The sequence below is a fragment of the Otolemur garnettii genome, unplaced genomic scaffold (assembly GCF_000181295.1).
Source record: "Otolemur garnettii isolate 467f Iridium unplaced genomic scaffold, OtoGar3 scaffold00007, whole genome shotgun sequence".
Lineage (NCBI taxonomy): Eukaryota > Metazoa > Chordata > Mammalia > Primates > Galagidae > Otolemur > Otolemur garnettii.
In genome coordinates, this window is record NW_003852402.1 from 13,638,240 (window position 1) to 13,652,739 (window position 14,500).

At 49.3% G+C, this 14,500-nt stretch overlaps 1 protein-coding gene across 2 annotated transcripts in view; it reads left to right on the top strand.

The window, feature by feature from the left end:
• LARGE1 (LARGE xylosyl- and glucuronyltransferase 1) overlaps positions 1–14,500 on the top strand; it is a 514,791-nt gene that overhangs the window by 466,306 nt on the left and 33,985 nt on the right. For both annotated transcript variants that reach the window (XM_012801262.2, XM_023509378.1), the window contains exon 11: positions 1,716–1,871. In XM_012801262.2, coding sequence (XP_012656716.1) covers positions 1,716–1,871 — 156 coding nt within the window. The remainder of the gene's footprint in view (positions 1–1,715; positions 1,872–14,500) is intronic.

Consider the following 14,500-nt stretch of genomic DNA (forward strand, 5'->3'; position numbering starts at 1 on the left):
GTGATCCTCCTTTATTACATTCTCTATCCTGTTCATGGCCACTTCTCCCTAGCAAATCACTTGTGGGGTCCCCAGTGTCACATGCCTCTGGCCATCTCCCAATCCTGTATACTTGTAAAAAGAAAGTCACAGCCTCAGGCACCTATGAAGAGCTGGCCCCAGAGATTGTTCATTGAGAAGAGGGAGGCAGTTTGCTAACCTCTCACAAGCTGAGACACGCGTATTGTACCCATACCTAGCACCTAAAACTAAAGGGTATCTAATTCCACACCAACAATGAATTGTAAGTTTATCTTACAGGTAACAGAATCAGCCATTCTCCCACTTACCCAGGGACGGCTGCATAACTGATGCTTCCTTCTCTCCCTTACTGCATGTAAAATGTGGATTTCTTGGGCCTCACAAGAATGCAGCCACTGCCTCCTCAGCCTCCCTTCTCTCCCCCCCCCCACCTCTCTCTATCTCTCTCTCTCTTTGTCACACACAAACACACACCCTGCCCCTTTCCTTCTCTCTACATGCTTTTAAAATGCCAAGTGTTCCAACCTCCCCTTTGCCAAAAAACAGCCACAGCTTATATATGGTTCAGTGGTGTTTTTTTCCCAGATGCATCCTCACATCTTGGCTGATTAAACCTCCAGGATTGAGATTTTGCCTCCGTCATTCATTTGGGCTGACATACTGTAGGCACCAAGGACAGCCAGCATTGTTGAGCACCCACCCTCTGCTGGGCACCACTTACGTGCCTTCCCTGTATTAACTTGGTGGTTTTTCACAGCAGCTCTGTGAGACAGTGCCTCATTGGGGGCCTGGCTGGAGACAGAAGCTATACCAATTATTTGAAAAGCTACACCAATTGTTTGAAAGTTTTTAAAATGGTAACTAGGCATAGTGTTCACTTGATCCCAGAAAGAAAAGAAGGAAGGAAGGGAGAGAGGGAGGGAGGGAGGGAGAAAGAGAAAGGAAGGGAAGGAGGGAGGAAATAAGGAAGGAAGGAAGGAAGAGAGAAAAGAGGACAAGAAAATTACCAGAAACATTTCCTACCCCCAGAGCTGGAAGAACAGAGGGAAGAGGTGGGAATTGTTAAAACGTGGGGCCGGGGCCCACCTGAAGCATGGGGTCACCAGCCAGTTCCAGGGACAGTGGCCCTGGACAGAGAAGGGAGGGCAATGAAGTACCTTGGAAAAACTGCACAATGTGCTTAGCTGCTGCTAATGGCAGGAAGTGCCGCTGTGAGCACTGCTCACAGGAAGCAGCAGACGGGAGCCAGAGCCTCTGTGCTCCTCCAGGCTCCCCAAGTCCCTGTCTCCCCCGCCCCACCCCCACTCTGGCCTAACAAGCAGCAACTGGCCAAGTAGAAACAGGGTTTTTGCAGAGTCCTGACCGCAGCTTCATAAAGTCAGTTTGGGGCTGAGAGAGGATAACCTAATAGCCGGCACAGGTGGGAGCTGTTTCTAGGTTCCCTTTTCCCAGATGAGGAAACTGAGGTTACGCAGTGACTCCGTAAGTTGCCCAAGTTTAAATGACTCCCTAGAGCAGAGTTGGGATTTGATCCCCAGGGAACCTGGCCTCAGAGAACTTACTAGTAACCACTCCACCTTAGAGGTCAGTGAATGAGCAAACCAGCAGCCCCATGGTTCGCGCTTAGCCCCACGCCAAGACTTCCTACATGGGCGAGGTGCCTTGCAGCTGACTGCCCCCTTCTCCCCCACCAGGTCATTCACTGGAACTCCCCCAAGAAGCTTCGGGTAAAGAATAAGCACGTGGAGTTTTTCCGCAACCTGTACTTGACCTTCCTTGAATATGACGGGAACCTCCTGAGGCGGGAACTGTTTGGCTGCCCCAGCGAAGCCGACGTCAACAGTGAAAACGTGAGTGGCTTACAGGGTTTGGCAGGGGAGGGGCGGCTTGAGGACGTCCAGCATGCCGGGTCCATGTGGGTCTTGGGGCAGGACGTGGGTGAGTGCAATGCCCAGGTCCACCACCTGCATTAGGTGCTCAATAAACACTTGCTCTGTGCTTTTTCCTTGATCTTCAGTACTAGACACAGAAGTAATTGGTTCATTCATTCTGTCAGCCACACTCACTGAGGGCCCAATTCTTATTCTGAACACTGAGTGTTCATAGGTGAAAAAGGACAATGGCCCTGATGTCAAGGAACTTATATTCTGGTGGAGGAGACATAAATAATAACTTTAAAAAACTCAGAAAAGAAAAACTATCAACGGCATAGCAATGTATTAATGGATCACCACTGGTAGGGGGCGAGGGAGGGTTTCTATGAGGAGGTGATGTTTCATCTGAAACAGGAATGATGGGCATGAGCCAGCCACGGAGGAGCAGGGGCTGTGCCTTCCAGGTGGAGGAGGAAGCTGGGGCAGGGGCCTTGAGGCCGGATGGATTCCTGGTGGGGAAGAGAAGGCTGGCCAGTGTGCAGGGGCTTATGTGGAGGGAGGGGCCAGGTAGGCAGGTGCCAATGGTAGGGGGTTATAAGCTGGGGTACAGAGATAGAATCTCGATTTATTGCCATTATTGTTTTATAGTTATTTTGGCTTTAGACTCCCCACGGCAGGGTAGGCACCTACAGCAGGTCGGAGACATGCACTCACCTGGCCTTCTACCAGGAGGGCTCTGGCCACCATGCACCTCTGCTCTCTGAGGGACAGCAGAGTCACCCTAGCTCCAGGTCTTCTCCAGGTACCCGTGACACTTTCTCAGCATCCACCCTGCCCCGCAAAAGCATCAAGCACTTGAACACTGTCAGATTCTGGGAAGCCCTTGGAGGTTCCCACGTCCACCCTGCTCTTCCGGCTTTCCCTTGAGTTCTCTTTGTTCACACCGGTATTTGACATCACCATCAATATCTGAATGCCCAGTCGGCACTGTTTTCCCAAATGTTAAATGAAAAGCATTCTCTTGCCTCTTTTTTCCCTTCTGCATAGAGGAGGCTCACAGACAGAGCCTTGTGGGATGGAGCCATCAGTTAATCATCCCTCTACGTCAGTCCCTTGGCGAGCCTAGTGTCCCAGGAAGCAGAACTCCCTTTGTAAATGACTCACCGGCTTCTCCTTCCCCTGGGGGATGGTAGGGGTGAGGAAGCATCCGTGGTCTTTCTCGGAACCCTGGGGATGCGGGCCATCTGCCAGGCACTGTGCCCGGCCCTGGGATGGAGATGAGCGGCTGAGTTAGTCACTGTATGTAAGTTGTCTGCGGTTTAACAGCTCTTTAGAGATGCTGGGGAGCAGTAGGTCTGTCTGATCCCTGAGAGGGCCATAAATGAGACGTACAATGACCTTCTGCACACACAGACTCCACGGTAGGTGAGCTACAGCCACCTTCTGTGTGTGCCTTCCACATTCCAGGTTTAACACAAGGCCTTTGTGCTGGCCGTCCCCACTGCCTGGAATCCCCTCTCCCTCAGTGGTTAAATGTCTCAGATGTGGCGTCATCAGAAACTGTCCCTTTCTCCCATCTCCCCTCCAGTCATGACACTCTAAATCGTTTTCTGTGGCATGCCCTACGTTCTTCTCATCAGAACATATACTGCAGCCGAGCACGGTAGCCCATACCTGTAATCCTAGCACTCTGGGAGACAGAGACAGTTGGATTGCTTGAGCTCAGGAGTTTGAGACCAACTTGAGCAAGAATAAGACTTTGTGTCTAAAAAATAACCGGGTGTTGTGGCCAGCACCTGAATTCTGACATACTTGACAGGCTGAGGCACGAGGATTGCTTGACCCGAAGAGTTTGAGGTTGCTATGAGCTATGACCCAACGGCACTCTACCCAGGGCAACAGAGTAAAACTCTGTCATGGAGGGGGAGGAGGGAGGACATACACTGCTATCTGGCTCATGTGACCTGGCTCATGTATTTTTTTCTAGTTGCTTCCTAAATATAGTACTAAAATAGAAGACTCTTAGACGAGAGATGCTGTACTTTGCTCTGGGCTTCCCTCCCCTACGATAGAATAAGAACATCCCAAGCACTTAATCCACATTTATTTAATGAACATCCTGAGCAAATTTAAGAGAAGAGAATGAGGCAGCAGGTAAGGGGAAGTGCAGATGAAGGCGCGAAGCCTGGGTGCTGGTGGTTGGTAGGAGCCTGCAAGCACGGTGGGAGGCGGGAAGGTACAGCCAGGAAGGGCCTTGGCTTGGGGACTTGCCCCTTCTCCTGTCAGCAGGAGGAGCCACTAGAGGTTTTAGTCATGGGCAGATTTACGTTTCAGAAAGATCGCTCAACAGAGAGAATAGAATGACAGGGACTGGACTAGAGCCAGGGTGACCACTAGAGGCTATTACCACGTCCCGTCCCGGGTAAGAAGACGAAGGAGAGGAGGGGCTCTCTGACCTACGACAGCCCTGCAGGAATGGAGGGAGCAGGTGATTGTTTTGTGGGTGCTGAGAACAAGGGAGAAGGTTCAAGTAGGGCTCATAAATCAAGCAGCAGGTGCCCGAGCCTTGCTTCAGCCTGGTCCCTCCGCTGGCTGAGTCTGCCAGCAGGGCAGTGGACGGGGCGGAGAGACACTCTGTACACACTGCACTTCTGATCCGCTGCCCTGCAGGGAGTCCTGCCACCTGGTCAGCGCAGCAGCTTGCAAACACAACCGGAGGGAAAGGGTACGATCTTGGATCCAGCCCAAAGCCGGATGCTCCCAGCTCTGCTCGGAGAGGTCATTAGATCTGTAATAAGTGCACAGATGGTGGTGAATCTGGAAGAAACAAAATCAGGAACCTCTTCTTTGGGCTCCAGTGATAGTATCTAAACCTCAAGACTCTACTCATTGCAGTCATCACCAGCCACAGGGCTGGTGGCCCAGCAGGCAGCACTGCAGATGGCACCTGACCCTCCCAGTGCTTGTCCAGTGGGGGGATGCAGACAGTGGTTCATTGTCACGCGGCGTGACTGAGTCCCAGCATGGCACTTTGAGAGCACACAGATGGAGCCTTTCACAGTACTATGAAGAGAGGCTGAATCAGGGAAGACTTCCTGGAGGAGGTGAGATTTGAAAGTTGAACAGATAGGAATGAGGGGTCTGGAGGGTAGACTCAGAGTGAAGGAAGGAGCAGCAGAATAGTAGAGACCAGAGATGAGTGTGCGCACAGGACCCTACGGGCACTGTAGGGCTCAGATTTGAACGAAGGCCAGGTGAGAACTAGAGAGGGCAGCACAAAGTAATTTTTGCCTTATTTTTTATTTTTTGTACCGGAGGAATGATGCCACTGCTGACGACGGTGATGATGATGGTGTGGTCTCTCTGGTAAACCAGATGGCACATTTTGATAGACACATCACCTCAGAGAAGTCACATAAATGCCCTGAGCCTCAGGTTTATTGTCTGGTAAATGCGGAAAGTGATGCCTTTGTCATAGTGTCTTGAGGACAGTTTGTGTTTAAGTCACCAAAGCAGAAGGAATTGGCCCCAGGAACACAGTGACTTGTCTGATGGCAGTCCCTTGTTCCACGAATAAGTTTTGAGTTTTGTTAGCAGCAAGGAAGGCCCGGCAGAGAGAGGAGCCTGCAGAGTCACTTAGAAATCTGTCTGTAAATGATGGGAGTCGCTGTCACATTTTCTCTGGGTCAAAGAAGCCGGGTGTTCTCACCAATTAAGAAATTCAGGGTACAAAGAAGAGGCCATTTGGTTTGCCTTGCTACCAAAAAAAGTAAACGCATCTAGGCAGAAATTCAACTCTTCAGCAAGGAGCTAAGATGGAAGGAGCAGGACCCCATATCAGAGCCTGTTGGGGGACTTACTTGAGAACAAGACAGCTGGGTTTGAAAGAGACCAGCCCCCTACCCCCACCCCAATGGTGGAGAGTGATTGGATGCAGCCACTCCCCCCACTTCTCTCCCTGGAACCAGTAAGTTCTTTATATGATGCATAATACACATTCTGTATGCACTGGTTATTATTAGTTGATTGAAGGAGAGATGGAGTTAGAATTCTATGCGTTAGCATTTCTTTCCCTTTTCCCTCAGTAACCCAGCCCCTCTAGAATATCCAAGAAACTCTGGGACTCCACAAAACACAGCTGGGTAATCACAGATATTCTCCACAGCCTTATCTGCTCAAAAATCCTTCTTCAGTATCCCTAAGAGGCTTGCATCTGGCTTCTGCTGCAATTCTCCCAAGGACAAGTTGCTCACTACCTCCCAGGCAGCTCACTCCGCTGTTGGAAGGCTCCAGATGCCGATCTGTGCTACCTTGTGCTGGGCTGACATCCTCCCCTCCATGAGAAACGCTATTCACCTGAGTCCTGTCCTCTGGAATATCCAGTCAAAAACAGGCACAGACCGCCACCCATCCCTGACAGCTAGGCAGATGGTATAGGATTTTTCCATACAGTTTGCTGTTCAGAAAGACTCAGCTCTCCCTGAGAGAGTTTGCAGAGTGCTGCTTTATCTTCAAGAGGGTCTTGCTGCACCTGAAGGGATTTCCAGATAAACTAAGTTCATCTCTTCAAGGGCAAAACCATTAAAACAGACGGGTTTTTAACCAGTTTGGGTGGGACCCTTGCTGAAGTACATGCCCTTCCTTTAGAAGCCAGATGCTCAACTGAGTTTACTGTTAAACTCAGTTTATAATCTTTGATGACTAAGATTGTACTAAGTAGGCTGGAAGGGACAAGAGTTGGCCCGAGGAGGGAAGATGCTGTTTATCCCGGCAGGAAAGAGCCTCGGATGATTCGCTACTTATCTTATGGTTTCTTTGCTGACAGCTGTCACTTTCGGTTTATCAGCTTCGGAATAACCTTTCTGGGTTCATGGCCTTGTCCCTCCTTCTCCAGGCAGCCAAAAAGCAAATCGAAACACAGAAATCCACAAAAGCATTTAATTCAGGAAGGCCAGTGGTAAAAGAACAATCTGTGATGTTAAAGATAAAGTATAAAACTTCTCCAAGAAGTACAGATGGAAAAGACTGCACACCAATGCCTTTTTTAATTGATACGGACTTAAATGTCAACAGTCAGTGTCTGCGGGCTGCGACTCCCTTCCCCTGTGCCCACAGCAGACATCACTAACCCATGAGCACCCTCTGTCCACCTAGGCCCAACCCCAGCATCCTCCCCAAGATAGCACTCCAAGCAATCGGTATCAATTTCCTAGTGATCTGGCAGGGAGCCAGAGGTAGACAGGCATCTCTGTGCCAGGTATTGGTCACTTGGGTCTCTCCCACATGAGCACAGCTTTCTTTTAGCCTTCGGAAATTGGAGATTTTCTGCAGGGAAAGAAAAAGGAAAATACAACTTTAATCTTCGCCGCAAAGGAAGGGAGGTATTATGAGTCATATTTCATAGGTACAGAAACCCAAGCTCTGAAGAGATGAGTTACTTTCTCAGAGTCACACTTCTTCCAAGGGCAAGGGTCAGGAACACAAACCAGGTGTAGCAAACTATCGGGGCAGCCAGACCAGGGCGTGCTTCCCAAGCGAATGTGGCCACATTTGCAGAAATAACATCATAACAATTATAAGTTACCCAGGGATTCTCCTGGTTGTTTGACTTAACATAATGTTTGTATTCTTTTACTAACCCTTCAAGGTCGTTATTATCTCTCATTTTAGAGAGGAGGAAATAGAGACTCAGTTGAAGTCACAGCGTGCATTGATGGCAGAACAGGGACTGGCATCAAACCTTGATTCATAGCTCAGTGGTCTTTCTACACCTGTTTCAGTCACTCCCCTACCGGCCCCCTACCCTGGCCTCCCCTGTCTCCCAGGGCACCTTTTTAAATTTTCAATTCTGTAGCACTTGTTACCAATTTATTCATTCATATATTTTGTTGATTATGCCTCTTCCCACTAGAATGTAAGCTCTACGACTGCAGGGATTTGTATATTTTATTCATCAGTATATCTTGATGCCTATTAAAGACTGCCTAGCACCTGGTACGTGCTCAATAAATTTTGTTAAACAAATGAACTACATACTAAGTTCTTTCCTTGAAGCATCTGTGGTGCGTTGTTAGAAAGATTCTTATACTTGGTGACACAGATCATTTGGCCCTAGACCAGATCTATAATTTTAGGCATAATGTTAGCCTTCTGTGAACCTCAGTCTTCTCATCTGTATAATGGTCAGTAAGTACACCTACCCTGGGCTATTTTAGGAGAGAGGAAGGAGCAAAGGTATTCAGAGTGCTGTATAACTTTGGCAGTTATTGTTATGAGTCTTGTGTGAAAAACTTGTCTTGGAGACCCACCCTTCCACCCACTCTGAGATCACTGCCTCGCCCCTGAAATGAGAGGGTGTCCCTGCTCACACCCCTCATGCTACAGAGGTGATGGGCCCCTGATGGTAAGCACACTACGAGGGAAAGAGCAGCATCACCATGGCTCAGTTAGAAGTTAGAAATAAGACACATATAAACAGATCCTCTAAACACTTTGTGCCCTCACCCTGCACGGCAGTGCCGAGGAACAGATGGCTCCGTGGAAACAGCTGTATCTCCGAAAACCCCAGAAAAAACTCAGAATGCATTACTGCTCTCACGTTGGCAAGCTGTGTGGCACCAACTCTTTGATCATGTGCAGGCAACGCGCCCCAGGAAGGACAGCACGCAGGGCCAAGGCCAGCCTCCAGTGGCCCTGCCTAGAGGAGGAAAGGAGGGGAAGCTCAGGGCTGGAGGCTTAGTGGTCTGGGCCTCGGGTTTGCCCTTGTGTCCTGGCTGCTTTGATCCGTCTGGCTCCTCTTTGCAGGGAGCCCTGCTCTGCCCCTGTGGGCTTTGGCCACCATCTCTCTACACTTGCCACGTGCTCCACCCTCCTGTGGCTTTATAGCCACCTCCACCTTTGTTCTTGTGCCAAATTTTCCACATGCAGCTGGTGAGAAGGGAGCCTCATGTGAAATCATGGGCCATCAGCTGTGGGATTTTGGGCCATTGACTTGAACTCCCCATTCCTCAGTTTTCTCGTTTGTTAAATGGGAATAGTAACTATTCCTGCCTGACAGGCTTAAGAGGACTAAATAAGGTAAGACATGGCGGGAGCTTAGAACATCTTGGCATGTGGTATGTGCTTCCCTGCCCCCCATATTGAGGTTGGTTTGTATTACAGTGACAGGTGACACTGTGATTACTGGCTGGCTTTTTGGCCTCTCCTGCTAGAGACCACAGCAACAATTTAAGTGCAGAAACTGAGGCTCATTCCCCATTCCTAGCACAGGACTTGGTGTAAAATAAGAGCCCATCAAGTGTGTGCGATGAGCGAATCAATATCGGTACCCAGGAGGGAGGAGACCAGGCCCTTTTTATCCCCTCCAAGTCCAGGTGAGGGCTGGTAGATGCTTTCTGAGCCTTCACTGAACGGACCTGAGTGCCACCCCTCCCACGGTTTGGTTTCCTTAGTAGAAAATGCTTTGGGTTCCCGGCCCTTGTTGATTAATACACACAGCAGGTAACCAAGGAGCCAGGGAGTTTTCTCTACCTGTCTGTGTGGTTTAATAAAACTTAACTGCTTCCTGGAAACCACAGGGAAGAGTCCTAAAACGGTTTCAGGAGATGAGCGACACTACCCCCCACTTCTCTGAGCAAAGCCCCAGCACCCTGATTTCCTCATCTGTCAGCAGAAGGCCGTGAGGGCAGCCCTGCCTGTTTCACACAACCATGGGGAGGAAGAAAGGAAAGAGTGGATACTAAGAGAAAGTTAAGTTGAAAAGTATGAAGCAGCATGTCTGAGTGTTAATTTGCCCACCTGGGTTTCCACGCATTGCCCCAAGACATCAGAAGGACGGGTATCGCAAGAAGAAAGAGACGGGTGTCCTCTGAGATTCCTTCCTTGTTCCGTTGTACCGTATCTTCAGCAGTTACTGGCCTGTTAAGGGAGCACAGACAGCTAAACGAGCCGGGAGTTCATTAACTCACAGAAAGCCCAGGTGGCTGAGTTACTAGACAAAGAGGGTCCCACTACCTGTCACTGTCCAACCAATATGGAGAGAAGAGGATTAGATCCAAATAAGCTTTATTATGATTCTGCATTTTAAGGGGGTTTGTTTGGTTTCGGAGAGTTTGAGGGGCAGAGTCTCACTCTGTCACCCTGGGTAGAGTGCCTTGGTGTCATAGCTCACAGCAAACTCTGACTCTGGGGTTCAAGCAATCCTCCTGCCTCAGCCTCCTGAGTAGCTGGAACTACAAATGCCTATCACAATGCCCGGCTAGTTTTTTCTATTTGTAGTAGAGATGGTGGCTCCCTCTCACTCAGGCTGGAGTCAAACTCTACCCATCTCAGCCTCCCAAAGTGCTAGGATTACAGGCACGAGCCACCACACCCAGCCCCTAACAAGCATTCTTATCAGAAGGCCAGCAATTCTGGAGAACAGTGAGAATAGCCTCTCAATTCTGTTCTCCCTCAGTTACAATTCTAATAACTTGTAATGAAATACAAGGAAACAAAGCCTGAAAATTTTTAACTTTATCTGACAGGAAATAACATAAAAGTAATCTTCCCTCTAACAATGCAAAATGTTTAAACAACAGAAAAGTAATTTTCACTTTAACAAAATACCCAAGAGAATCATCAAAGAAAACATATCATCCAGGTAACCTTGAGTCTACCAGTATCACGGCACCTCCTGTCTATCTGTGACGACCTACTCAGAGCCTCCTGAGACAGACACCCTCGCGATCATGGAAAAACTTACAATCACGCGGGGAGGGTGTCCAGGGGAAAACATGAACTGGGCAGACGAGCTCCGCTGTCCTGCTTCAGCTGCGCTTCTCAGGCTCCATCTTGCAGGCTGCTTTTCCAGCTTCTGGTGTTCTGATTGGCAGGTGGCTTTTCTCCAGGGTCAGGGACCCTGGCCCTGCCTTTGGAGCCCTGGTTCCCACTGGCTTCTCTTGCTCTGGCCGTCAGCCCAGAAAAGGAAGAGAAGGAGGCTCATGCCTGAATGAGAAGTGAGACTTCCAAGTGGTGCCTGTGCTAGCCTGAGCCTGTCCAGATTCCCCTGCCCACAGAGAGACCCTTAACTGCAGGGAGGTCAGACACACAGCCTAGTTCTGTGCCCGAGAGGAGACGAGAACGCGGGTATTGGTGAGCATTCCGGTGGGGAGAATGTGAATTGGTTGTTGCTGCCCTTAGGGAAATACATGCATTGAGTCTCTACAGTCAGAGAATCAACTCGCCTCAGAAGTCAAATGGAGCCCAGGCGCTGGTTACTCGGCACTGTGGTGACTTGGTTATGTGCAAGAACTCAGGAAAGAAATGCGCTGGGTTCTCATCTCAGCGGCTCTGTGCACTCACTGAGGAACCCTCAGCACTGTCTTCATCTGCAGGAGGTCCCTAGCCAGAGTCAGTGTATTAGAAAGAGCCTGCACAGCCCTCATGTCCCCTAGCTCAGTCAGTGTGTGATCCTTGAGTTATTTCAGGAAGCCCTGACTTGTTCTTCAGATTCAGAGGCGTGACTTGCTCAAGGTCATGTTGAAAATGAGCATCAGAGAGATGAGGTCTCGGTTTCCAGTTGTCCCCCCAATCGCACTGTAGTCCTACCCACTGTGAACAGGAGTCCTTTACACCACAGCCTGGGATACACTTCCACCCCTCTGAATCCTCAGGGGTCATCACTTCTAGCAACTGCAGAGGCCAATCTAGGCCACTGTCCTTAACAATGGGAAAAAAAATAAATGCAAATTGTTTGAAGGGCCATTTACCCCTGAGTCCAAATCTCCCTGGGCCTCAGCTGGCTGCCCAAATAAGCAATTTAGCAAATGCATTTTATCTCAGGAGAAATCTGTCTTTTGTTTCTGTGACTTGCTTGTCAGGAGCCCTCTGCTCCCTCGGCAGTGGTGGCCAGAGAGCAGGGTGCAGTAGTGCTCAGTCCCTGTTCCTGAAAGAGCTCCCTTCCAGAGAAATCGCCCAGAGCCTGGGTGAAAAGGAGGCAGATTTTAAGCTGCTGAAATCTCCCCTGGAGATAGTATCACAAGCAGTCAGCAAGAAGCAAGCCTGCGTTAGAATTTGAAAAGTACATGATGTAATCACAATCACACAGCTTTTGTGCAGCACTTTACAGTTTACACAGCCCTTCCACATACATTAGCTCATTTGAGAAAATTGCAAGGAATTAGTTAACTACGGAAAAGTACAAAGAAACCAATAAAATTCATCTGTGAATCCGCCGCTCAGAGAAAATCTTTGTTAACGTTGTGATGTGTTCCCTCCAATCTAAATCTACTTCCTGGAGCTTTTTTTGTCTTTTTGCCGCCTTGGGACCAACCCCACATATACTGTTATGGCCTGCAGTGTTCGTGGAACACTGTGTCTCCTGCCATCACATTTGATCCTCACACCCATCTCCTAGGAAGCGGGAACTGTGCTGTGAAGCGTCCCTAGTTGAGGTCCTAATTGCACCTCATCCCAGACGCCACTCTCTAGCTGAAGCCTATTACTGGAAACCTGAGCCTCCGTTTCTTCCTATATAGAATGAAACTGTGTGCTGAAGGGCAAAGGTCATGAAGCAATGCACCTGCAAACACCCAGCTCCGCACCGGTCCCTAGTAGTGCCCAGGTCATGCTGTATATAGCTAAAGTCAGGTGCAAACCACCATGTCGATGAGAATTGTAATATGAAAGGTCAGGCACGGGTTGGTTCAGAGCTCCGGGGACTGTCAGGTGTGTCGGGAGTGTACCCAATGTGTTCTCTATAACACCCAGTGGGTGACAAACAGTATTCCCTAGACCCCACAGGAGAGCTTAGGATGTGGATGCCAGTGAATCCCACTGCAGGTACCCCGAAGTTCAGAGCTGGAGGCTGCCTGTTCCTCAGCACTGCTGGGCAACCTTCCTTATTGGGGCAGCCCACACTTGGGCATTACTGGGGGCACGTTCAGTGGACACGGCTCCCTCTGCTAACAGGTAGTGGCTGAGCACATCCTGCAGCGACTTGGGAGGCACACAAGATGCTCTAGATAGTCTCAGTTGAGAGAACTCAGGGATTCGTTGGGTATGGCACCTACTGTATGTGCCGGTGCTCTGTAGAGCCATTTTACCTTGGAAGGTCTTTCCCTCCAACTCAAGGGCAGGAGGCCCCTGCCTGTGCATGTAAAGCTGAAGAGAAACCACCATACACACATGCACTTCTTCATGGTGACGATCAACTACTTGTTTGAAGCCTCATCACAAAGGAAGACCCATTTCTCCACATGCATGTGCTGACCCACATTCACATGCACACACAGCTGCACACGCACACAGCCACGTATGCACATAGCTACACACAACCACACACATGTACACAGCTACACACATACAACCACACACATTCACATGCACACACAGCTGCACATGCACACAGCCACGTATGCACATAGCTACACATACAACCACACACATGTACACAGCTGCACACATATAACCACACACATTCACATACACGTGTACACAGCTACACACATACACAGCCACACACATTCATGCACGTATGTACACAGCTACACACATACAACCACACACATTCACATGCACGTGTACACAGCTGCACACACATCATCTTTCCTGGAGAGGCAGTGTGCTGGTGAAGGGCACCAACCCAGGTTGACCTCCCGAGTGACCTCTAGATTTTGAAACTGCCTTCTCAATGGTCAGATGATCTACAAATGCCTCCCTCCCGGGATGGCTGTGGGGCCATGGGTGGTGAGGGGAGCTTTCTAGAGGAAGGGAAACCACGTGGACCAAGCACCCTACCTAGAGCCCAGCTTGGGCTTATTTGCTCTACAAGCCCTTTTCAGCCGTCACAGACCCTTGAACTGCAAATATTGGAGCAAATAATGAGCTTAAAATGGGCTTATTGATCATCTTCTGTGCATATAATTAGAGGACACAAGCCCAGTAGTTCAAGGCTGCAGTGAGCTGTGATCGTGCCACTGCATGACAGCCTGGGCAACAGAGTGAGATTTTTGTCTCTGGTTAAAAAAAAAAAAAAGAGGCTCAGCACCCATAGCTCAGTGGTTAGGGCACTGGCTACATATACCAGGGGTAGCGGGTTCAAACCTGGCCCAGACTGTACATTAAAAAAATAGCTGGACATTGTGGAAGGCACCTGTAGTCTCAGCTACTTGGGAGGCTGAGGCAAAAGAATCACTTAAGCCCAAGAGTTTGAGGTTGCTGTGAGCTGTGATGCCGTGGCACCCTACCAAGGGCAATTTAGTGAGACTCATAAAAAAAGAAAGAAAGAAAAGCCACAAAAGGAAAACTTGAAGGACAGGCTTTAACTTCACGGTGATTTCAAGCAGAGGCTTTTCACATACACGGCCCAGAAACACTGAGCACTGCCAGGCACCAGGCACTGTGCTGGGGGCAGCAGCAAAGGGTCACAGCCTCTCCAGGGAAGTTGCCCTTAATTTCAGCTCAAGTTGACAAGTGCTTTAAGAGACTTATGAATCAAGTACTCTCAGACCACAGAGAAGACATGGACCACTCTACCTGGCAGGGTCAGGAGAGGTCTCCCAGAGAAGGCACCATCAAGGCTGAATCTTTTTTTTTTTTTTTTTTGCCAGCATTATTTTTATTTC